Here is a 23,264-nt window from a genome sequence, read left to right as displayed (position 1 = left end):
AAATCAGAAGCTGTACCTAAAATGCATCAAATTGACAAGGTAATGGAATATATAATGGGAATTTTAGTCGTGTGCGTAATTCTCGATCACAATAATGACAATACTGACTGAAATATATTTAAAAAAAAACCTAACTAAACAAACATTATTATCAACTTGATGACGGGATGGAGCTATTTTTTAATCACACCACATTAACTGTTTCATCCATATCTGTTAAAGTACTAAATAGAAAAACATTCTACCACACACGTTTTGGTGTCGTGTGTTAGCTGCGTAGCTAGGTTACGAGGTGATAGGGGCGTGGTCATCGTGCGACCTCGCCGCGCGCTTTTTACGCACAGACAAGTGCACGCATAGTAGCAAGGCTATATGCTAAATTAGCTCGAGCGGCGGCCTTGCACATTTTTTTTCACTTTGGCCCGAGATAAAACTAGCGCTTCGTGCAACAAAAAGGTAAACGTGTATTAATACGGTTGAGTGTTTAATCTTGACGTCGGAGTTGCTTGAATTGGCTAGTTGGGTGTTTGTTATTCTGCTAACTAGCCTTTAGCTCTTTTGCGTGTTAGCTTGTATGCTATCTGATTCGCCGATTAGCTTTTCTTATCCATTTCATTGTAAGAGTCAAAAACATTATAATGTTTAAAGTTTGCTGAAAAGAATTCCTAAAGCCGCGTAGTCATTCATTCAATTTCTCCGTTTTCCATTTGTCTTCGTGACGTTAACGGGTGTGTGAACGACAATGAAATGTTCTGCTGTGTGATAGTTGGAATCGACGGCTCTGTACCTGCAGACTGTTCTTCCTGTTTGTGTGTGTACTTAAAAAAAAAAAAAAAACTCAGACTACATGTTAGAAAAGTGCATTTGATTGTTTGTTTTTCCTTCTTTTGTAAGTTGGCTTGTCTGTCGTTTCTGGTAAAGAGAAGTGCTATTTGGCCCAACGACAGCGCAGTGATCAGCATCCAACTTCAAAATGGGCAAAAAATCTCGTGATGAGGAGTCTTCGTCCTCTGATGAGGAGGAATATGTTGTAGAGAAGGTGCTGGACAGGAGGGTGGTGAAAGGCCGGGTAGAGTTCTTCCTGAAGTGGAAGGGCTACTCCGAGTAAGTTGAGCTGTATTATTGTACTAACTGTTTCGTCCCATATCATCAACATAGTGTTTCACAACACATAAAGAATGAAAATGCAACATAAAATTGATGTTCTTATTGGTACTTTTAAAAAAATGTCTAAGACCACATCATTTAAGTTGTGATTGTTTGAATTTTGACCTGCAAAACAGGATAGAAGTAGTTGTGGTTGTATCAAAAAATGTTCCAAAATAATAATAAAATGGAACGGGGGGGGGAGAGAAGACCGCCTCCATGTTACATACTTTCTGCCGTATTTTCCTTTCCCTAACATGCATTTTGTGCATGCGTGGGTCTTTAATTGTACTGTTTCTAATTTGACCACTTTTTCCCTAATCATAACCTAACCCCACACACGTGTTTCATTCTCCCATTGTTATGACATGAACTAGCGTTTGCGCATGTGCATTTAGAATCAGCCTGAGCAGTAGGAAAAGAAAATATAGGGAAAGAATTTTACGCCGCACTGGGTATAGTTATACATGAAGTGTCAATGGCTACTTTGACTAAGTTGAGTTGTGTTATTGTACTAACGGTGTCATCCCTAGAGCATCAACATAGGGTTTCTCAACACATAAAAAATGAAAATGCAACATAAAATTGATGTTCTTATTGATGCTTTTAGGAAAAAAATCTCAGACCACAAAATCTAAGTCATTGTTTGAATTATGATCTGCAAAACAGGACCAAAGTAGTTGTGGTTGTACCAACTCATTATTTCTTGAAATTGTAACTGTTGTCTAAAACAAATGTTCGAAAATAATAATAAAATTGATTTTTTTTGGGGGGGGGGCTGCCTTTGTCCTGGTGATCAACTGCAAACTTTTATTGAGCAATTCTGGAGTAATGGCCTTCTCATTTGAATGCTGTTTAGGCCTTCAAATTGGAGCTTAATGATGGTTGTTGTCACCTATCTATTTAATGCCTCCAACTTCTTTCAGTTTTTTAAGTGTAATCACATTTATTGGTCTGACTTGTTGCACTGTTATCCTCTACAGTAAGCACAACACATGGGAACCAGAGAAAAATCTTGACTGCCCTGAGCTTATTTCTGAGTTTATGAAAACTTACAAGAAAAGCAGTGGTGGAAGCTCCACACCTACCAGTGGAGCTAGCAAATCAAGTGCGGGCCCCATGGGACGTTCCAAAGACGTTTCAAAGAAGAGAAGCTCTGATGATGATGAAGAGGGTGGTAGTAAGCCTAAAAAGAAAAAAGAGGTGAGTATCGTAGTTGTGGCATAGACAATTTTGTCAAATGTGACATGCTTGGCAGTGTTAATTGACAATGCCAGCAAATCCAGCCTTCACTGGGAGAAAATTCAAGCTTACCTTCCGCATGAAATTGGTTGCATGTGCACAAAATAACGAAGAGAGCAGCAGCAGAGATTTGACTACCATCTAATGTTTATCACATAGATTTTCTGTATAAGGCCATTCCACCGTGTTTAGGTAAGTCTAAAAATCATGCATTTGTTTATATCATACTTTGCTTTCACATGCCACATATTTACAAAGAAATCAAGAAATGAGCTAAGAATTGTGGGAGGGGGTATTTTTGTTGCATTGTGATTAAAAAGCACAAAATATGGGAGTGGGAAATGTCAAAATCCAGTCAGAACCTGAAGTGTGTAATTCTGAAATTACCCCCATAGATAACTGATCTGTTCCAACTGTAATATACCTGAACAGGACAGATTAATGCAACTTTGTCTTGTGTGATCATGTCGTTTATTTTCTTCTCTGCATCTCTTCACCTTAGTTTATCCTCCTGTGTTCTATGACAAATGAAAGACAGTTGGTGACAAGACATTGACAGGTTAAGATGTTGATGGGACTGTACACTTGTGTTGCAATGTGCTTTAATCACTAGATACAATGATAGAGAGTAGTACAGTGTATTATGCTCTCTGAGGTTTTATGTGGTGAGAAATGCCAATTTAAATAAGCATACATGGGATTCCAAAGCACTTACATGAATTTGATCCCCACACTGGCATGCAATTTGTTGTGCTAGTGAGTGTCATTAGATGGTACGGTTGAAGAGCCACCTTGACACTTGCACAATTTGATCCCCCGCACTGGCATGCAATCTTGCATGCAAATGAGTAAACTCATCGTAAATTGTGCAAGGCCCTGTGTGCAATGACACGTAGTGTTTGCAAATACTTTGCGCAATGTTAGTGACTAGTTCACACAAGTGGCACGAAATTTATGCGTGCCAAAAATTTGGAACATTTCAAAATTTTCTGTGCGTACTGCCACACGGCCATGCACAGTTTTTGGACAGTTTACGAAGAGTTTACTCATTGGCATGCAAGATTACATGCCATTGCAGGGATCAAATTTGTGCAAGTGTCAAGATGGTGTTTATGTAGCATTTGTATCCCCCCCCCCCCCCCCCCCTAAAAAAAAGTCTCAAATATGTGGCTGTAAATAAGTTACTTTAGACTTTGACAGTATTGCAAGGTTGCACTGTTGCAACATAGTGGAAAGTGAGGCATAATTTTGTCAACTTTACACTGCATGGGGTACCCCTGAGGCAGTTGCAATACTTTACTTGTGTATGGGAAACACCTTTTCAAGTATTGTCTGTTACAAAACTGTTTTTTTTTTTTTTGGCTCTGCCAATGCAATAGCTTGGTTATTGATTAAAGGTAGTGAATTCTATATTAGTTAAGCCTTATAATTAACATAATTGACTGCTTTTATTCAAGAACCAAAAACTGGCTTTGTGGACAACGGACAAAAGCTGAAAAAGTGATACGCCATTCCTCACAACTTCATGTTGTCAGGAAGCGTCCGGTGTAAAACTTGTACCAAATCAAGGTGATGGTGGAGGTGATGGTCTAGTGGTTAAGGTGTTGGGCTTGAGTCCAGAAGATCATGGGTTCAAATCCCCGCCTGACTGGAAAATCACTAAGGGCCCTTGGGCAAGGCCTTTAATCCCCTATTGCTCCCGATGTGTAGTGAGCGCCTTGTATGGCAGCACCCTGACATTGGGGTGAATGTGAGGCATAATTGTAAAGATGGAAAAGCGCTATATAAATGCAGTCCATTTATCAACATCCAGATCCATGTGGGCTCAGTGTGTTGACCCTGAGCAAAAATAACATCAGTCTGCATTTGACACAGGCGATCTCCTGTTTTCTGTCCTGTTGTTGCAGGGTTTGAATGCAGAATTTATGCCCAGACATATGAAAAATAATAGCCTTTGAGCTTTCAGTTTTTCTGTTTGAAATGTAATTTTCCTGTTTTACCCCAGGATGATATTCTAGTTGCACGTGGCTTTGAGAGGGGACTTGAACCAGAGAAGATTATTGGTGCCACCGACTCATGTGGAGACCTTATGTTTCTTATGAAATGGTATGTTGTTGCTGTTTTTGTGTAACAGTTGTACATTTCATGTTTTCCAGTGTGTGCATATGCTGCATTCCCTCAACACCGCAAAAAAAGCGAGAGGAAGCATACAATTTCCTTGTGATACATATACTGAAGAGAGAGAGAAGGAAAAAAAAAACACTTTTATTGTGCAGATTCTTACCAAATTTGACCAGACTTCAAATCTGGGTGCTAGCAGATTTATAAATGCAATTTTTTTAGCAAATCTTTTGCAGGGAAAAGCCATATTCTGAATGCCAGGAACATCACTGCAGTTGACATCTCAGGAGACTCGCAAAGTGTCAATGTGGCCATTGATACCAAAAGAAATATAAAGCGAGGTGGGGGGGCATACAGATTGTTCCCCTGGTTTGATTATTTTATGTGTTGAGCATGAAGTCTTGACATTAAATAATTTTGGCAGTGTATCTGACCAAAATATTGGAATAGTCTGCTGGTTCATGTTAACATTTCTCTCCAAGCTTAAAAATCTATTCTGTGCTCAAAGGCATTTCTGTGTTTTGTTATTGGAAACAAACTGCCATTAATAATGGCATTTGCCAAAAGTGTCATTTTTATTTCATAGTGCACCCTCAACTTTACACAGAACAGATGATTATCATGTATGCATGAACTAATCAAATATGGGAGGTAATTATATCTTGTGTGCGCACAGTAGCATTTCTAGTGCTCAGTAAAACATGGCCTCATTGCATATTTATTTCTGTGTCTATGGAGCTCTGCATTGACAACAGATCGGATGACCTTTGTAATGCTGCGCACACAGCTCCCACTCATCCTTCACTGCACTGAGAGGCTGAGTAATGTGTACACGTACATGTGTACTTCACTGATTTCAACTCTGTTGTATACGTATAGAGGCAAAAGTACAAAACACATTATTCTTGGGTACCTGACTATATTTAGCAGTTTGTCACAGAAATTTTTCTAAAATGACTGCTGTGGAAAAGCTCTAGGGCAGAGGTCTTGTGAATTGATTTTTGTTACAACAGTATTGTCTGTATCTGTTGTAGGAAGGACTCTGATGAGGCTGATCTTGTGCTTGCCAAGGAGGCTAATCATAAGTGCCCACAGATTGTCATAGCCTTCTATGAGGAACGTCTCACCTGGCATGAAGATGGTGACAAGAAGGAGAAGGACGCTGTCAGTGCGTAGGTGTAGGGAGGAAACAAGACCTTCTCCACTGCAGGGACAACCTCGAGTCAGACATTTTTCACACCTAAACTTCCCATACTTTTTTTTCCTTTACCTTGTCCAACAACAACACATAAAGATGGAGGACAGCTTGTTCTCTCAATTCATGCCACATTGGACTACAAGGGCCCAGTCATCAGAAGGAAACGTGATGATAATAGAGGGAGAAGCTGTGGTGGATGTAGGTGATGTGCTACTGGGGAGGGGTCCTGCTCTTCTCTTCTTCTTTTCTGTACTTTTTTTATTATTGTTATTTTTAATTGCCTATATATGTGATGCTTTAATGCTATCATGAATCGATTATGTCAGTTAGGAATTTTCCATCGACAGGCACACATTGCCATCTTTTAAAACACGGAATCAAATTTTATTGGTGAAATCAGTGTTAATCGTGAGTCAGTACAACAGCAAGGTGCACCATCCCTATCCAGTAGTCATTCTCAGCAGTGCACGTCTTTGTTTTAAGAACCCATCAACATCACTGCGAGAGTACTGCCCTTCAGGAAGCAATCACAATACTTACCTGATTGCATAATCCCTGCCCTTTTAAAGATTTTTTTAAAATCTTTTTAGTTTTGTGTTGTCAGTTTGTCCTGTTTACCAGGATATAACTCAATTTGAAAAGGACACTGGCCCATTGATTCTAAATGTAGTGATAATATACTCGGTTTTTTTTTTGTTTTTTTTAACTTGTTTTCTAAGTTTAGTCGTGAGATTTTCTGTCGTGCTTTTAATCTGTTTCAACTATGACCTGTTCAGAAAAGGACAATAAAGCAGTTTTTTTCTCAGTTTTTTTTCTAAACTGTATTTCTTCCTTTGGACCAAAACTGAGACATGTTGGTAGGTTAGACAATCTTCACCATGTTACTGCATCCTTCGAACAGGAGTACAAAACCAGCAACTCATTGGCCTTTAGGGCCTGCCTCCTGGTGGTTAAAAATGGTACGTCAGACTTGTGGGGGAGGGGGGAGCTCTCTGGCACTCATTATGACCCTGCATTTTTAATGTGATTGATCTCTAATTGGTTAAGTTATGATCATTATTTTTATGCTGTTAAGAGTTTGCAGCCACTTAACCATTTGAGTATTTGTTGTACATCATTGTAGTGTTAATATGAAAAATTAAAAGCAGTTTCTGGTCGGATTTTAATGCATTTCCTGGGTTTTATTCTGATGACAAACTGGTACGCATATATATTTTTATTGGCATGTTAAAATCCGGTGCCATATTGCTGACTGAGAAGTAGCTGTAAGTTCTTGCACATTAAATCACTTAAAATTTGTTCTTTATATGTGGTGTGATCAAACGTACACTTAAACCAAATACATTTCAGATCGATAAGTGCTGTGAGCCTTTGTTTTATTCTGCACTGATTGGTGTGGTCTATAAGTATTTGGATAGTCATGCAATTTTGCTTCTGTTCACAATAGAGTTGAAATGAAGATTTCCTTGTAGAATTTAAGTTTTAATTACAAAGGGTTAACGAAAGTATTGTGTTCACCATTTAGGAAATTGTCATTTGTATCCATATGTGTATTTTGAGAGCCCATAAGTAATTGAACACTATGAATTCTTTTCATGCAAATATTCTCTTTTACAGATATTTCGGGATGGATATGTTGAACATTCTGAAGTCACTGAATATGTCTTGGACTTCATTTACATCAGTCATTAAGAAATACAATATGGTACTGTGTGGTAAAGCTGAAGTAGACTATGAAAAAGGGTGTGATCGTGCAAGGAGACTCACAATGGAAACCACCAATGATACCTCAGAAGTAATTCTAGGCTTCTGTGGCTGTAATTAGAAAATCTGCATAGTGCAACATTTGTTGCAACGCCATTTGAACAGCATCATTGCAGAGGCACAGAGGTTTTTCTGGAAAAAAAAATTTCAGCTACAATTTGTTAGAACAAAACCAATTAGATTTTTTTTTTTTTTATGAAAATCCTGTTTTACTGGTAATGATACTGTACAACTGGTGATGCAACAGCCAAAAGTTGCGTGGTGCACAGGTTCTCCAGTCATAATCGCATAAGGTTATGGACTCTCGTATACCATAGCACAGGTGTTATTAATTTCCACCCATGAACATGTTTTCACACCCACCGCCTAAGTCCTTTGCTTTCTTGTGGGCGTGTTGGTCTAAAAATGAGGCGTGGAGCTGGTACTTTTATATCTTCATCACCCAAAAGTGCTTTCACTTAAAACCAGCCCAAACCAGATTTAAAGGCCATAGTTCGCCAGTTATACAGGCCATACAGTAGTGTTCAGAATAATAGTAGTGCTATGTGACTAAAAAGATTAATCCAGGTTTTGAGTATATTTCTTATTGTTACATGGGAAACAAGGTACCAGTAGATTCTCACAAATTCAATAAGACCAAGCATTCATGATATGCACACTCTTAAGGCTATGAAATTGGGCTATTGGTAAAAAAAAAAAAGTAGAAAAGGGGGTGTTCACAATAATAGTGTGGCATTCAGTGAGTGAGTTTGTCAATTTGTGGAACAAACAGGTGTGTATCAGGCGTCCCCTATGTAAGGATGAAGCCAGCACCTGTTGAACATGCTTTTCTCTTTGAAAGCCTGAGGAAAATGGGACGTTCAAAACATTGTTCAGAAGAACAGCGTAGTTTGATTAAAAAGTTGATTGGAGAGGAGAAAACATACGCAGGTGCAAAAAATTATAGGCTGTTCATCTACAATGATCTCCAATGCTTTAAAATGGAGAAGAAGAAAAAAAACAGAAACAACCGTCAAAATGGATAGAAGAATAACCAGAATGGCAAAGGCTCACCCATTGATCAGCTCCAGGATGATCAAAGACAATCTGGAGTTACCTGTAAGTGCTGTGACAGAAGACGCCTGTGTGAAGCTAATTTATTTGCAAGAATCCCCCACAAAGTCCCTCTGTTAAATAAAAGACGTGCAGAAGAGGTTACAATTTGCCAAAGAACACATCAACTGGCCTAAAGAGAAATGGAGGAATATTTTGTGGACTGATGAGAGTAAAATTGTTGTTTTTGGGTCCAAGGGCTGCAGACAGTTTGTGAGATGACCCCCAAACTCTGAATTCAAGCCACAGTTCACAGTGAAGACAGTGAAGCATGGTGGTGCAAGCATCATGATATGGGCATGTTTCTCCTACTATGGTGTTGGGCCTATATATCGCATACCAGGTACCATGGATCAGTTTGGATATGTCAAAATAGTTGAAGAGGTCATCCCCTTGAAATGGGTGTTTCAACAAGACAATGACCCCAAGCACACTAGTAAACGAGCAAAATCTTGGTTCCAAACCAACAAAATTAATGCCTCGCAGATGTGAAGAAATCATGAAAAACTGTGGTTATACAACTAAATACTAGTTTAGTGATTCACAGGATTGCTAAAAAGGCAGTTTGAACATAATAGTTTTGAGTAGCGTCAATAGCAGATGCTACTATTATTGTGAACACCCCCTTTTCTACTTTTTTTTTTTTACTAATAGCCCAATTTCATAGCCTTAAGCGTGTGCATATCATGAATGCTTGGTCTTGTTGGATTTGTGAGAATCTACTGGTACCTTGTTTCCCATGTAACAATAAGAAATATACTCAAAACCTGGATTACTCTTTTTAGTCACATAGCACTACTATTATTCTGAACACTACTGTATGTAAGCAACTTCACAATGTGCTTACTCTCTGCTTGCACATATCACTGGTAACCTGCAGTTGTGTAATATTAATAAGACAGTATATGGCCACTGTAGCAAAACAAGAAGAAAAAAAGTTTTCATGAAAATGAGACAAGCGACAAACCTATGCACAAAATGCATCATAATCACTTTATTCAGTAATGGGTCATCTGCCTGCCTCAATGAGTTACTTTCTCTTACCTCAAATAAATAATTGGTTTATTGTGTGTTGCATTGATATGTGTTTTCCCCCCTTTATCAGTAATGATTGCATCTTAAAAATGTTTCCAGGTAAGCAATATACACATTGAAATGCCTAATTGTGTTCGCAGATTGCTACAAATGCCATTTACATTTAAGCAGAAAGACTAAGAACTTCAGTTGTAAACAAAAGTCCTCAGAGGAAACAGTGAACATTTTAGCTTTTGAAATACTTGTATTTTTACACAGCTCTGGTGGATTTAGCAGGTAGATTAACAACAAACTTTTCAGTGCGTGATGACGAACTGTGTCAGGACATTTGATCCTGACTGACCCTATTCATATGTTGGGAAATTTACATTAGAAATTAATTCATCGCTATTTTCCTTCTTGCAGAAAGGCACACAGCTTCTCTCTTGCGGAGATGCACCACTCGCATATAATCAGAGTATTGATTTTTATGACTCAGGAATTTGTGGCTAAAGTCGTTTCTAGAGGCTTTAAGGGAAGGGCAGGTGTCACTGTGGTTGTCTGACGTCATATTTGGACTACAAAACACCCTTGGGAGGGAGGTGATGGTCTAGTGGTTAAGTGTTGGGCTTGAGACCAGAGGATCCTCAGTTCAAATCCCAGCCAGACTGGAAAATAACTAAGGGCCTTTGGGCAAGGTCCTTGCTCTCGGTGTGTAGTGAGCGCCTTGAATGGCAGCACCCTGACATGTGTGCGTGGGTGTGAATGTGAGGCATCACTGTAAAGCGCTTTGAGCTTCTGATGCAGATGGGAAAAAGTGCTATATAAATGCAGTCCATTTCATTTACCTTGAACAATGCACACAGTGATAACTGCTTTGTGCTGGTATTTCCTGCCACTCATAACAAAGTGTGCTGAGACAGACTCCAAACAGGACTGTGTCCTCAGATCACGTTTGTTAGCATCTGCTGTGAAAATAAGGCCCTGTAAGTTAACTCCTTCAGAGTTGTCAGGGTTGTCATGGTGGCTTGCCTAACTCATCTCTTCTTTTCTGATCACTCAGTTTTTGAGACGCGCCCACTTCAGGCAGACTTACCAAACAACCATACTGGTGGTATTAATTCATGGTTGATGCAAATGCAATCCAAGACATATTTAGTGATTTGGAAGTAGTCATCTCCTGACTCCTCTAAAGAAAACTAGCTGTAAAAGTGATTATTTGTATTAAAAATAATCCTTATATTTAAAGTGTCCAGTTACTTATAGGCTCTGAAAATGGAGGGACTGTGTGTATACAAATGGCTGTAACATTTTTGTCAAACCCGTTGAATTAAAGCTAAAAATCTACACTAGAAGCACATGTTGATTGTTTCATTTCAGCTCAGTTGTGGTTGTGTACAGCGGCAAAATCACACAAAGTGTGTCGTCCAAATACTTATGGACCTTGCTGTAAACTGTGACCTTGTCACTTTTCACACGTAATCAGTTACAGCTGAGCATGAATTCCTTTTATTAAAATATTGTTTTTTTCCTTGATTTGTTACTTTTTGTGGGTGGCGGCCTTTGAATAAAAAAGGATTATTTCTAATATGAACTGAACATTAAAATGTGTCCCACAAGCTCCCTTTAAAACAATTTAATCATCAATTGTTGTAGTTGGCTTTAATCTTAACTATCATTGGAATAGCTTGTGCATTTTATTTAATTCAAGCCAAGCCTACACTGCTACTACTTAAGACGCCAAAATAAATAATTCTACAGAAATTGTTTAGGGTGAAAGCAGTCATAATGAAACCGCAATAAACCTTTTCCCAGCACCAGAACACTTCCTCCTATCAGAGGGGGAAAAATAACTGTCTGTCTTTGGGGAATAATAAAAAGTCACAAGTTATATGAGACCAATGCTGTATAATGTCTTCTGTTGAGACCACTTTTATGCTTTCTTTGTTGGAAGAAAATGTTGAAAGGGCATCCACAGTAAGTCAGCAGATGGCGCTATTAAACAGCAGCATATTGTTACTATTAATATTATATTTTTCAATATTCTTAAATTCATTTTCACAGAAAACACACCTTTTTTTTCATTGGATCTTGTCACCAGAGCCTTTATTAATTATTATCCAACATGTCAAGGGCGATGAAGTAGTCTGAGTTGGCTGAGATCACATATTTCTCTGAGTTCTTTTGCTTCTTTGCAAAGTGTGCTGAAGTAACTGTTGGTCAGATTTTCTGATTGCACGCTGTGCAGAAAACACTGATTAAATCTACCACAGTTTCCTTTTACATTCTGGTAGAAACAAGTTTCTCACTATTCTGGATACAATGTATCAATTTGGTTAATCTTTCAGGAAATGATACCGCTTGAACAGTGGTTCCCAATGTGTGGGTCACAGCCTACTGGTGGGCTGCGAAGAGACTGAAGGTGGGCCAGGAAGGTATTGCTGATGGGTCACTCGCTCATCTTCAACTACTTACTCCAGTTAAGGGTCATGGGGTGGTGTGTGTGTGTGTGTGTGTGTGTGTGTGTGTGTGTGTGTGTGTGTGTGTGTGTGTGTGTGTGTGTGTGTGTGTGTGTGTGTGTGTGTGTGTGTGTGTGTGTTTGGGGGCTGGAGCGTCTGGCACAGAGTTACATACAGACAAACAAACAGCTATCAATTTAAAGCTTCCAATCCACCAAACCTGCATGTTTTTGGATGTGGGAGGAAGCCGGAGCACCCGAAGGAAACCCGCGTAAACACGGGGAGAACACGCAAACTCCACACAGAAAGACCACAGGTGGGAATCGATCCTATGACCTTCTTGCTGTAAGGCAACAGTGCTAACCACTAAGCTGCCATGCTGGCTGCTGAAGGGTCATGAGAGATAATTAAAATAAACAATATGTCTTTTTCACTTTTTAATAAAGTATTGAGTATTTTCAATTAAGCGCATTATATTTTATATTACATAGATTTTTTTTTTAATTATGTATTTTTAAAATGTCATCAGAAGTAATATAACAATGCTGTGGGAGTTAAATCATCAGAATCAAATCAGAATCAGAATTGAATTTATTGCTAAGTAAGTTCACACATACAAGGAATTTGATCTCACTATGAACTCATTATGTTACCTATGCCATTTATCTTGTATAGATAACATAATTATTATGCAATTCAAACAATATACTTTATGTATTTTAAATACATACTGTCATTATTATTGATTTAGAGTAATTATATTTTATTAATACTAAATACATAAAGCTGAGGATTATGCATTTCAAATGAATATGATTTATTACAGTAATGAATATGCATCATGTAAGGTTTATTTGGTAGGTTTGTAAAATTATCTCAAAAAAGTAAATGGGAATCTCTCATGTAATAAAATTACATGAATCTTAAAAGTTAGGGTTAAATATTTCTGTGAGTGCATGGTGCATAAAATCAAACAAGAAGAACAGTTCTATAAGAAGTAAAACAGAGTTGTATAATGCAAGAATACAGGAAAAATAGTATATTCACTGTAAAATAAACTGTAATGGAACAAGACAGTGTGTGAAACAGGTGATTGGAGTACAGATGTATAGTACAGTAATGTATTATTCTTCATTTTTCTGACCTAGTTTATCATAACATTATGTGGAAATACTTCATCATTGTCTCATGGGTTGAACAAAATTGTGATTAAAGCTTTGGATGGGTCCCTGTGCTCTTAAGGTTGAGAGTGGCTGCTCTGGAATATTTGTAACTGATGTAATAATGATCATCTGTGCTTTGCATCTGGATTTCTCCTCATCACATACAGAAGCTTGAATGGTAATAATGATTATACCGGTCGAATCAGAGTTTTACGAGAGCACGGTTAATATGTCACGCACAGGACAATGTTATGGCATCAATACTGCTGTTTCAATTCCGGTAACGCTGCAGTGAAGCTTCCTTCTTTTCTCCTGTCAACTTTTCTTTCACACTGCTGTGCATCTCTCTCTCTCTCTCTCTCTCTCTCTCTCTCTCTCTCTCTCTCTCTCTCACTCACTCACACACACACACACACACACACACAAAGTTGTGCACAGCTACGTCTAAAGTGATGGAATTTTCCTAGCAAAAAGGCTTTTACACTCCAAATGGAATGCAAAGGTCACTAGTAAATTTCCAGCCCCTGGGACCATTAAGGCAGCCAGAGGGAGCGAGCAGGAGGCTGTTTTATGGAGCCTGGAGCTGTCTGCTGACAAACCCAGGCCAGGAGGTTTCGCTGGGAAAGCCACAGTACTCATGGGAACGCTGCATGTGATGTGTGTGGCAAATACCCATGAAGAAGGGGTTTTGGGACATGGTCAACAGGCAAACAGTGTGACACTAAAATTCTTGATGAAAAAAAATCTGACTTAGAAGAATGTGTGTGGAGAGTCGAGTCGAGTCAACAGTAAGCTGTCTGTGCCTTTAAAGGAGCTGCTTGGACTTTAAAAGATGAATGTGACTGTCTTAAAAAAGTAAGTCCCTTTGGCGGCTCCCTTGTTTTCACTCGGGGTCGCCACAGCAGATCAGAGGTGGATATCTGCATGTTGAACTGGCAGAAGTTTTACGCCGGATGCCCTTCCTGACACATCTCCACAGTACATGGAGAAATGTGGCACAGAAGGGGTTTGAACCAGGAGCCTTCCACACTGAAACCAAGCCTGTTGATATATATATATATATATATATATATATATGCAATAGAGGTTTCTGCCTTCATCCAGAAGGTTATGGTGATCTTTTTGCACACATACAATGCATCTGCTTCAGTTTTTCCACATTTTGTTATGTTAACAATCTTATGCCAAAATGGAGTAAATTATTTTTCCCCTCAAAACTGTACTCACAACACTCCATAATGACAACATGACAAAACAGTTTTTTGAAATTTTTGCAAATGTATTAAAAATGAAAAACTAAGAAATCACATGTACATAAGTATTCACACCCTTTGCTCAGTACTTTGTTGATGTACCTTTGGCAGCAATTACAGCCTCAAGTCTTCTCAAATATGATGCCACAAGCTTGGTGCACCTATCTTTGGGCAGTTTTGTTCATTCCTCTTTGCAGCAGATCTCAAGCTCCATCAGGTTGGATGGGAAGCTTCAGTGCACAGCCATTTTCAGATCTCTCCAGAGATGTTCAATCAGATTCAGGTCTGGGCTCTGGTTGGGCCACTCAAGCACATTCACAGAGTTGTTCTGAAGCCACTCCTTTGATATCTTGTCTGTGTGCTTAGGGTCATTGTCCTGCTGAAAGATGAATCGCTGCCCCAGTCTGAGGTCAAGAGCACTCTGGAGCAGGTTTTCATCCAGGATGTATCTGTACATTGCTGCATTCATCTTTCCCTCAATCCTGACTAGTCTCCCAGTTCTTGCCGCTGAAAAACATCCCCACAGCATGATTTTGCCACCACCATGCTTCACTATAGGGATGGTGCCTGGTTTCCACCTGGTTTCCTTCAGGTGCCTTTTGGCAAACTCCAGGTGGGCTGCCATGTGCCTTTTACAAAGGAGTGGCTTCTTTCTGTCTGGTCACCCTACCATACAGGCCTAATTAGTGGATTGCTGTAGAAATGACCATCGGGTTCTTGGTCAGCTCCCTGACTAAGGCCCTTCTCCCCTGATCATTCAGTTTAGACGGGCGGCCAGCAGGAGAATCTTGGTGGATCTGGACTTCTTCCATTTACAGATGGTTGAGGCCACTGTGCTCACTGGGACCTTCAAAGTAGCAGAAATGTTTCTGTGCCCTTCTCCAGATTTGTGCCTCAAGACAATCCTGTCTCGGAGATCTACAGACAATATCTTTAACTTCATGCTTGGTTTGTGCTCTGACATGCACTGTCAACTGTGAGACCTTATATGTAGACAGGTTTGTGCCTTTTTAAATCATGTCCATTCAACTGAATTTAGCCCAAGTGGACTCCAGTTAAGCTGTAGAAACATCTCAAGGATAATCAGTGGAAACAGGATCAGAAACAGACTTCATGAGGTGGCCTGAGGGCCTGACATCCTGTAGTGGGGCCTGTGCTCACTGGCGGGCACCATGGAGCTCGACTCACATTTGCCCTAGAACACCAGAATTGGCAGGTCCACCACTGGCACACTGTGCTTTTCACAGATGGGAGCAGGTTCAACCAGAACACATGTGACAGACATGAAAGGGTCTAAGAGACACTGTGGAGAAGGTTATGTTGCCTGCAGCATCATTCAGCATAACCGGTTTGTTGGTGGGTCAGTCATGGTCTGCAGAGGCATAACCCTGGAATGATGTGCAGACTTCTACAGGCTAGACAACAGCACCCTGACTGCTATCAGGTATCGGGATGAAATCCTTGTGCCCAATGTCAGACCTTACGATGGTGTAGTGGGTCCTGGATTGCTTCTGGTACAGGATAATGCCTGGCCTCATGAGGCAAGAGTATGCATGAATTGATACCATTGACTGGCCCTCATGTTCACCTGACCTAAATCCAGTAGAACACCTCTGGGACATTTTGTTTCCATCCGACGCCGCCAGGTTGCACCTCAGTCTGTCCAGGAGCTATCACTTAGCTCCTGGACAGACTGAGAGGAGATCCCCAGGACACCATCTGCCGTCTAATTAGGAGCATGCCCCGATCCTGTCAGTCATGCATACAAGCACACGGGGGCCAAACAAATGACTGAGTACTATTTTGAGCTACTGCAATGAAATTTTGGCAAAATAGACAAGCCCACCCCATCATTTTTTGCTTTGATTTTTGGGGGTTCTTTGAATTCAGCCCTGTGTACTTTAACAATTTTCAATTCCATCAAACTATGTTGGCATCCTTTCATTCCTAACACATTACCCAGTCCATATCAGAAAAGATATCCAGCATGATTTTTTTTTTCCTATTGACAGCTGATGTGTTTTCAAAGTGTTTCTTTAATTTTTATTTTTTTTTTTTGTTGTATATATTGCAAAATAATAATAGCAAACCGTTTTAGCAGGTTTCTTTCGTGATAGCGTTTAAGGCAGCATGGTGACAAGTGGTGAGGGTGCTTGTCTTCCAAAATGAAAGGTTCTTGTTTTAAGACTGCCTGTGCCTGTTGTTGCACCAGAAAGGGTATCTGGCATAAAACTTGTACCTAATCAACATGCCGATCCATATTGGACTTGCCCTGGTGACAACCAAGGGAGAAGCTAAAACAACTTACTTATTTTCTTTAGTCAAAGTACTTCTGAAATATGAGTTGATAAATAAAACAAATAAACTGCCCATAAGGGCAAGGGACACAACTATAAGTTGATGTTTGCCTGTCAGCCAAACATCATATTGTCCCTAAAAGTTAACTTCTCAAATAAATAAATAGTTGAAACCTTGCAGCACATGAGCAGCTTTTGTCGCCATCTAGCGGGCGATGTCAGCATTTCAGGGCTTGTGGTACATTTGCTACTTCAAACCCAAAATTCAGAAAAAGGCATTTATATAGGGGAGGTCATGGTCTCATGGTTAAGCACTGGGCTTGAGACCAGAGGATCCTCGGTTCAAATCCCAGCCTGACCAGAAAATCACTAAGGGCCCTTGGGCAAGGTCCTTAATCCCCTAGTTGCTCCTGGTGTGTATTGGGTGCCTGGTATGGCAGCAGCCTGATATATGAGACATGGTGTGTAAAGGGCTTTGAGCGTCTGATGCAGATGGAAAAGCGCTATATAAATGCAGTCCATTTATATATAGCTGTGGTCAAAAGTTTACATACCCCGGCAGAAGTTTTTTGGCATCAAAGTGACTTTGCAGCCAAATCCACATTCAAGCAAAAATGATTTATTTCAAGATGCAGTAACAAAATAAAATGAAAGTAAACGACGAATGCCACCCCTATGTGCAAAATGACAATCCAGTTATTCACTTCTGTGGATCATGATGCGTTATAGCATCACGGTAATTATGAACATGTTCAAAATTTTGTGATTGGTCACAGTGTTCTACCACCAGTTGCACACTACCAACTTTTAAAAGTATTACAATTGGTAACACCTGAATGAATTAAGTTGTTTGAACTTCTGTTTGTAAGTACTTACAAACTTAAGTTCAAACATCTTAATTCATTCAGGTGTTACCAATTGTAATACTTTTAAAAGTTGGTTCTTTTTTCAGTATATGACATACTCTGGGTAGCTGATTGGGTTTTTTGGTGCCAGAAATGCAATTTTGTTTAGAAAATTCTGACTACAATCGCTTCCCGTCTGGTCCTTTCTGTGTGGAGTTTGCATGTTCTCTCAGTGTTCATGTGGGTTCCCTTCAGGTGCTCCAGCTTCCTCCCACTTCCAAAGGCATGCAGGTGTTATGTGCAGACGCGGGTTGAGGAGCGGACCAGCGTCTGACTGAACCCAGCGCTAAATAACCAGAAAGCGGTTCCAAAAACAAAACAAATTTATTTCCCTCTTGTGCAATACTTTGTGTACAACATAAATGTGCGGTTTGTCTGGCGAGGTGAAGGACGGCGCGCTCTCCAGCGCCCAAATGGATCAAAGCTCGACACTTCTGGACCCAGACTCACCGCCGAACACCCCCCAGGTGGATACGACAAACTGACTCTGTGAAGGATGGAAAAGGTGAGGTAAGTCAACAGCTACAACAAATATCCTTCAAAGGCACACACTATCAGCAACACATTCAGGTCTGAATTTAAGCTTTATGTAAATGAGCAGCTTCTCACAACTGGTGGAGGATCATCATTCCGTACGCCACGGCAGTGAGAAGCAAACTGCACAATTCTCATCAATGTTCAAATATACTGCGTAACAAAATACCAAATTACTGTTAACACTTATTCAGACAATCAATCACCTCTGATGTGTGCTGACAGCATGTGTCCCTCACCCGTCCTCACAGGCACGATGTGTCAAACCCAGGCGCGGTCCTCAGCGTCTCACAAACGAACGTCACAAGGTCGAGTTCCCGGCAATTCTGCTCGAATTACTCATGGCTTAAATGCAGAATGCCATCTCATTATCTGCTTCAGCTGAAAGTCTTTAAGTTTGCACGTGAGCATCATCCACAGGTGCTGCAAATCATGCTGATGAGGGTGAAGGACTCTTCTGCCAGCACCGTCTCCACAGACAAAAACCAGTTTGCATACCACCTGGACAGCAAAGAAAAGAAAACAACACCAAAATGTCCAGCCAAACCCCCCAACACACAACAGCAGGTTAGGTGAATGGGTGACTCTAAATTGAGTGTCAGTGTGTGTGAATGTGTGTGTGTGTTGGTCTGTTTATATGTGGCCCTTCAACAGACTGGCATCCTGTCCGGGGTGTACCCCGCCTCTCGACCTATGACTGCTGGGATAGGCTCCATCCCCCTCACATGACCCTTGGTTTGGGTAAGCAGGTATAGAAAATGCATGAAAATCTTACTGCACATTCAGGTCATGTTATATGCATGCCTGAAAAAAAAATGACAATGGGTGCCTCATGGATGAAAAAAACAGACCAATCCTGAGTGCCACAGAGGTTGATGTGGCCTTTCTCATGCTTTTTGAGTGTTTTTTGCCAGACAGGCTAACAGACTAATTAACAAAAACAGGCAGATTTGGTCCTGAGGAAATTATGGTACAGAGATGCAAATACTTCATCATTCTCTCATCTGTCAATCAAAATTGTGACTCAAAAATCTGGGTGGGTTCTTCAGTTCACAAATTGTTGGCCAACAACATGCTTTTTTTTTTTTTTTTTTTTTTTGGAAACGTTATTTTTTAGATAGGAGTGATATAGTTCTGTGTTGATGTGTTAAAATATCACAGTTTTGGTGTAAATTTATATATTTAGAACCACATTCCCTGCTATACCAATAACTTTTGCTGCAAATGAGTTCCATGGGGTATTGCATTGCCCACACGAGAGGTAGGTCTTCCTGCAGCACATTACATCAAATGAGTGTTGGGGGAACAACTGAGCAGCTGCGATGAGAAGTCATGGGCAGGGACTGCTGCCGTGGGCCCCATCAGTGTTTTGCAGCTTGTTCAAGGGTACCCCCCCACCTCCCCGCCGCAAACATCAAACAAATATGTACTCACACAAAGAATCACAAAATCCACTATTACTTTGTAGAAAAGTTCACTTCAGAAACTGCCTCGTGGGTGAAAAGTCATATAAATCTTGAGTGTCTGAGGTGGATGTAATCTGATGTGGCCTTTCCCATGCTGTGATCAGGCTGGTACAGCTGCCCAACAGCTGTGCCTCCATCTCTCCTTGCTGCAGCCAGACGTAAAGGTCTGCAGCCGTGTCTGCGGCATCGTCTCTGAGCACACAGTGCCGAGCTGCGTGGAGGTGATTGCTGTGTGATGCTCTAATTTGGGCGTGCTATCACACTTAAAGTGCTTAAAAGCGTCACGGACAAAGCTTCTTGGTTGTAAATGCGCCACCTCCACAGCACCCACAGCTCTCACCGGCAGTCTTCTGCTGGCTGTGCCCCCCCCCCCCACACACCTTCCTCCATCTCTGCTACCCACCAGGGGAAAGAGTTATAGCTGCCATAAAAGGCAGGTAATGCATTGTTAACTAATTCTGTCTGCTCAGAGCTGATATATCCTCTGCTCTAAATCTCTGTGCTTCCAATAAAATGCAAATGCTAATGCTTGCCCTCCATGAGCTGATATCATTTTTAACAGGCCAGAGGTAACCGCGAGAGAAGGGTGGGGTAGGCCGCAAGTCTGGGACACGATGGAGCTCTGCACCTTCATCACGCATTCCGAAGCAGTCGTTTCAAATTCAAATTGCCTGAGGGCCAACAGCTTCTGTCCTCCTGGGGGGTGCACTCGAGCAATCACATAATCTAAAAAAGACAATCTGTGAAACTTTAATAACAGAAGATAACCTTTTCCTGTCCTAATTTTCTCAAGAAAAGGAAAAAAAAAAATCTTGATGCTGTAAGTGTAAGATATTCCATCTGATGTAATTAATGTATTTCACCATGGCTGATTTTTAATTATTAATGCTGGGTGCTTCCTGATGAATAATGCAGTGAAAAGCAATACAAGGACATAAATTATATTATTCCTGCTATCTGTGTATTAGGAACAATTTCACTCTCACTATTGATCAGTAACTACTCCAATATTGTAACCCGCGCATTACACGCAGCTCACAGCAGCTTTTAATGTTGAGACAGTCACATGCAGTCACTGAGAAAAAAAAAAATTTATATATATATATAAATACACACACACACACACACACACACACACACATACACACTGAGTGGTGTCTACAGCTCATGCTTTGAAGGGTAAGTATCACATGGACCACATTTAACAGTAAGTGATAAATTGTGGTGCCGGCGGTAATATTTTCTCTCACTACCACATCTGCCCCACAGACAATCCGTTTGAGATACCTCTTCTGTAAGAAAGGAGCTTGAATGACTTCCTCCACAGCAGCCAGCAAAGAAGAATGTTTGTAAGAACGTTTGTGCATGCATGGCAAAATGGTTATTTCAGGACAATTTTCTTAACCTCCCTCAAAAAACTTGACTACTCTGGACTGCTGGGAGGCATCCCACCTCTCTTTGAAGCTCCTGGAGTCTCCTGCATGATGATATCAACTTTCTGATGACACACACACACACACACACACACACACACACACACACACACACACACACACACACACACACACACACACACACACACACACACACACACACACACACACACACACACACAGCCTTAGGCAGATTTACATTCACCATCACTGGCTGCACCTAAAAACGTTGATTTGCACTGTCTCATGACCATTTCATTGCCCTGGGTATTTTTCCAGATTCCAGATGTTGAAGTGCTGTCCTAGTACCTAAGGGTTAACTCCCTGACATGAGTTTTTGCTGAGTGGCATGTTTGCACTGGTACTAGCTTTAGGTGAAATAAGATCTTCCACAACCGATATGAATAAGACGGTAACACTGACATCCTATGTCAGAGGTAGCACGAATCAATGCTGCTTTTTCTTTCTGTAAGATTGATAGCAGAAGACCATGGCTACTCAGAAGGGACACTTCAGCATTTTCAAGGACTTGTCTTCTTGCTTTCTATTCATGGTGACATACGAGGTCTGTTAGAAAAGTATCGGACCTTTTTATTTTTTGCAAAAACCTGATGGATTTGAATCACGTGTGCTTGCATGAGCCAAACTTGAACCTTCGTGCGCATGCGCAAACTTTTTCACGCCTGTCGATTGTGTCATTTCCTGGTAAGCATCCTTTGTGTGGGACGTGTGCTGTGCGCTTGGCGGATTTTCATTTCAAGGAAAAAGATGGAACGACTGGAGCAGCGCCGCATCAAATTTTGCCAGAAACTGGGCGACAGCCAGGTGGAAACCATTCGGATGATTCAGACGGCTTTTGGTGACGATCCTATGGGCATCACACAGATTAAGGAGCGGTACAACCGGTTTAAAGACGTCCGCACAACGGTGGAGAGCGAGCCACGCTTTGGTCGGCCATCAACATGCTGAAATGAACAGATCATTTCAAAGTGAACGCTGTGGTGATGCGGGATCGTCGTATGACTGTCCGAGAAATTGCGGAAGAGGTGGACATCAGCACTTTTTCGGCACATTCCACTGTAAAAGACAGAAGATTTGGCCATGAAAAGAGCGGCGGTGAAATTCATGCTGCTTCTGACAGCGGAGCAAAAGTGCCTTCGTGTTGAAGTCTCACAGGACATGCTGTGACATGCCCACCGCTTCCACAATTTCTCGGATAGTCACATGACTGAAAAGTCACCGAAAGCCTTCTGAATCATCCGAATGGTTTCCACTTGGCTGTCGCCCACTTTCTGGCAAAATTTGATGCGGCGCTGCTCCAGTCGTTCCGTCTTTTTCCTTGAAATGAAAATCCGCTGAGTGCACAGCACACGTCCCACACAAAGGCTGCTTACCAGGAAATGACACAATTGACAGGCGTGAAAAAGTTCACGCATGCACATGAAGGTTCAAGGTTTGCTCATGCAAGCACACGTGATTCAAATCCATCAGGTTTTTGCAAAAAATAAAAAGGTCCGATACTTTTCTAACAGACCTTGTATATTCTACAGAGTGATTTTTTTTTAACTTTTCCCTTCACACATACTGCGAATTTGGTCGATTTGTGGATAAAGTGCGCATAAAGCAGGAATCACGTGCAAAACGTGTAAAATTGTAGCTGTTGCTACATCTATCTGCGCACACCAGTGGCTGAAAGACAGAGTGTGTGCTGTGAGAGCCCATCTGACCCTTTTGCGGCAGGTGTCGGCCAAATTCCAGGTGACACGCATGAACATCTAACACCGCTAGCATGGCACTTAGAAAATGTGTGGCCATTCGTACTATTAACACAACAAGAGTCAGCAGACAATCATTGTCATGCTGAAAATAAAATTTGTCTAAGTGCCTCACGAGTGTGGCTTTGGTGTGTGCGCTAAACTGACAGGAGGTGTGGCCACGGACAGAAGCGGCTGTGGAGATCTGTCAATTTAGATATCCCAGCTGGACAACACGTACTGTGTTTGGACGGACATGGACTACCTGCCCACTGTGATGCATGTGTGTCTGCTTGCTGTCATCACGTGGACATAAATAAAAACATATATCGCTTGGCAACGGGCTGCAGCAAGCGAGCGTGCGCATGCTGCAGCCCGTTGACAGGCTGTCCTCCAAGTTGAAACGGACCGTCAGATCATAAC

At 40.9% G+C, this 23,264-nt stretch overlaps 1 protein-coding gene and 1 long non-coding RNA gene across 3 annotated transcripts; one reads left to right on the top strand and one right to left on the bottom strand.

Annotated features, from left to right (window-relative positions):
- The first annotated feature begins 302 nt into the window (after positions 1–302).
- Positions 303–7,065, top strand: cbx5 (chromobox homolog 5 (HP1 alpha homolog, Drosophila)). 2 transcript variants are annotated; one of them, XM_034172452.1, is made up of 5 exons: positions 303–456; positions 922–1,104; positions 2,130–2,349; positions 4,394–4,494; positions 5,544–7,065. In XM_034172452.1, the coding sequence occupies exons 2-5, from the start codon at positions 974–976 to the stop codon at positions 5,683–5,685; spliced, it is 594 nt and encodes a 197-aa protein (XP_034028343.1). In that variant the 5' UTR covers positions 303–456; positions 922–973; the 3' UTR covers positions 5,686–7,065. The 2 variants fall into 2 exon arrangements, with proteins under 2 accessions (XP_034028343.1, XP_034028344.1); XM_034172453.1 differs by having other exon boundaries at positions 312–456; positions 895–1,104.
- On the bottom strand, positions 1,076–22,894 carry LOC117512405. Its single transcript, XR_004561289.1, has 4 exons — positions 22,884–22,894; positions 14,167–14,170; positions 2,837–2,841; positions 1,076–1,205 (listed from the first exon to the last, which is right to left on the bottom strand). It is a non-coding gene; the product is annotated as an uncharacterized LOC117512405 (long non-coding RNA).
- Between the last annotated feature and the right edge of the window lie 370 nt (positions 22,895–23,264).

This window comes from Thalassophryne amazonica, chromosome 6 (assembly GCF_902500255.1).
Source record: "Thalassophryne amazonica chromosome 6, fThaAma1.1, whole genome shotgun sequence".
NCBI classification, from domain to species: Eukaryota; Metazoa; Chordata; class Actinopteri; order Batrachoidiformes; family Batrachoididae; genus Thalassophryne; species Thalassophryne amazonica.
This window is presented reverse-complemented; position numbering and strand designations above follow the sequence as displayed.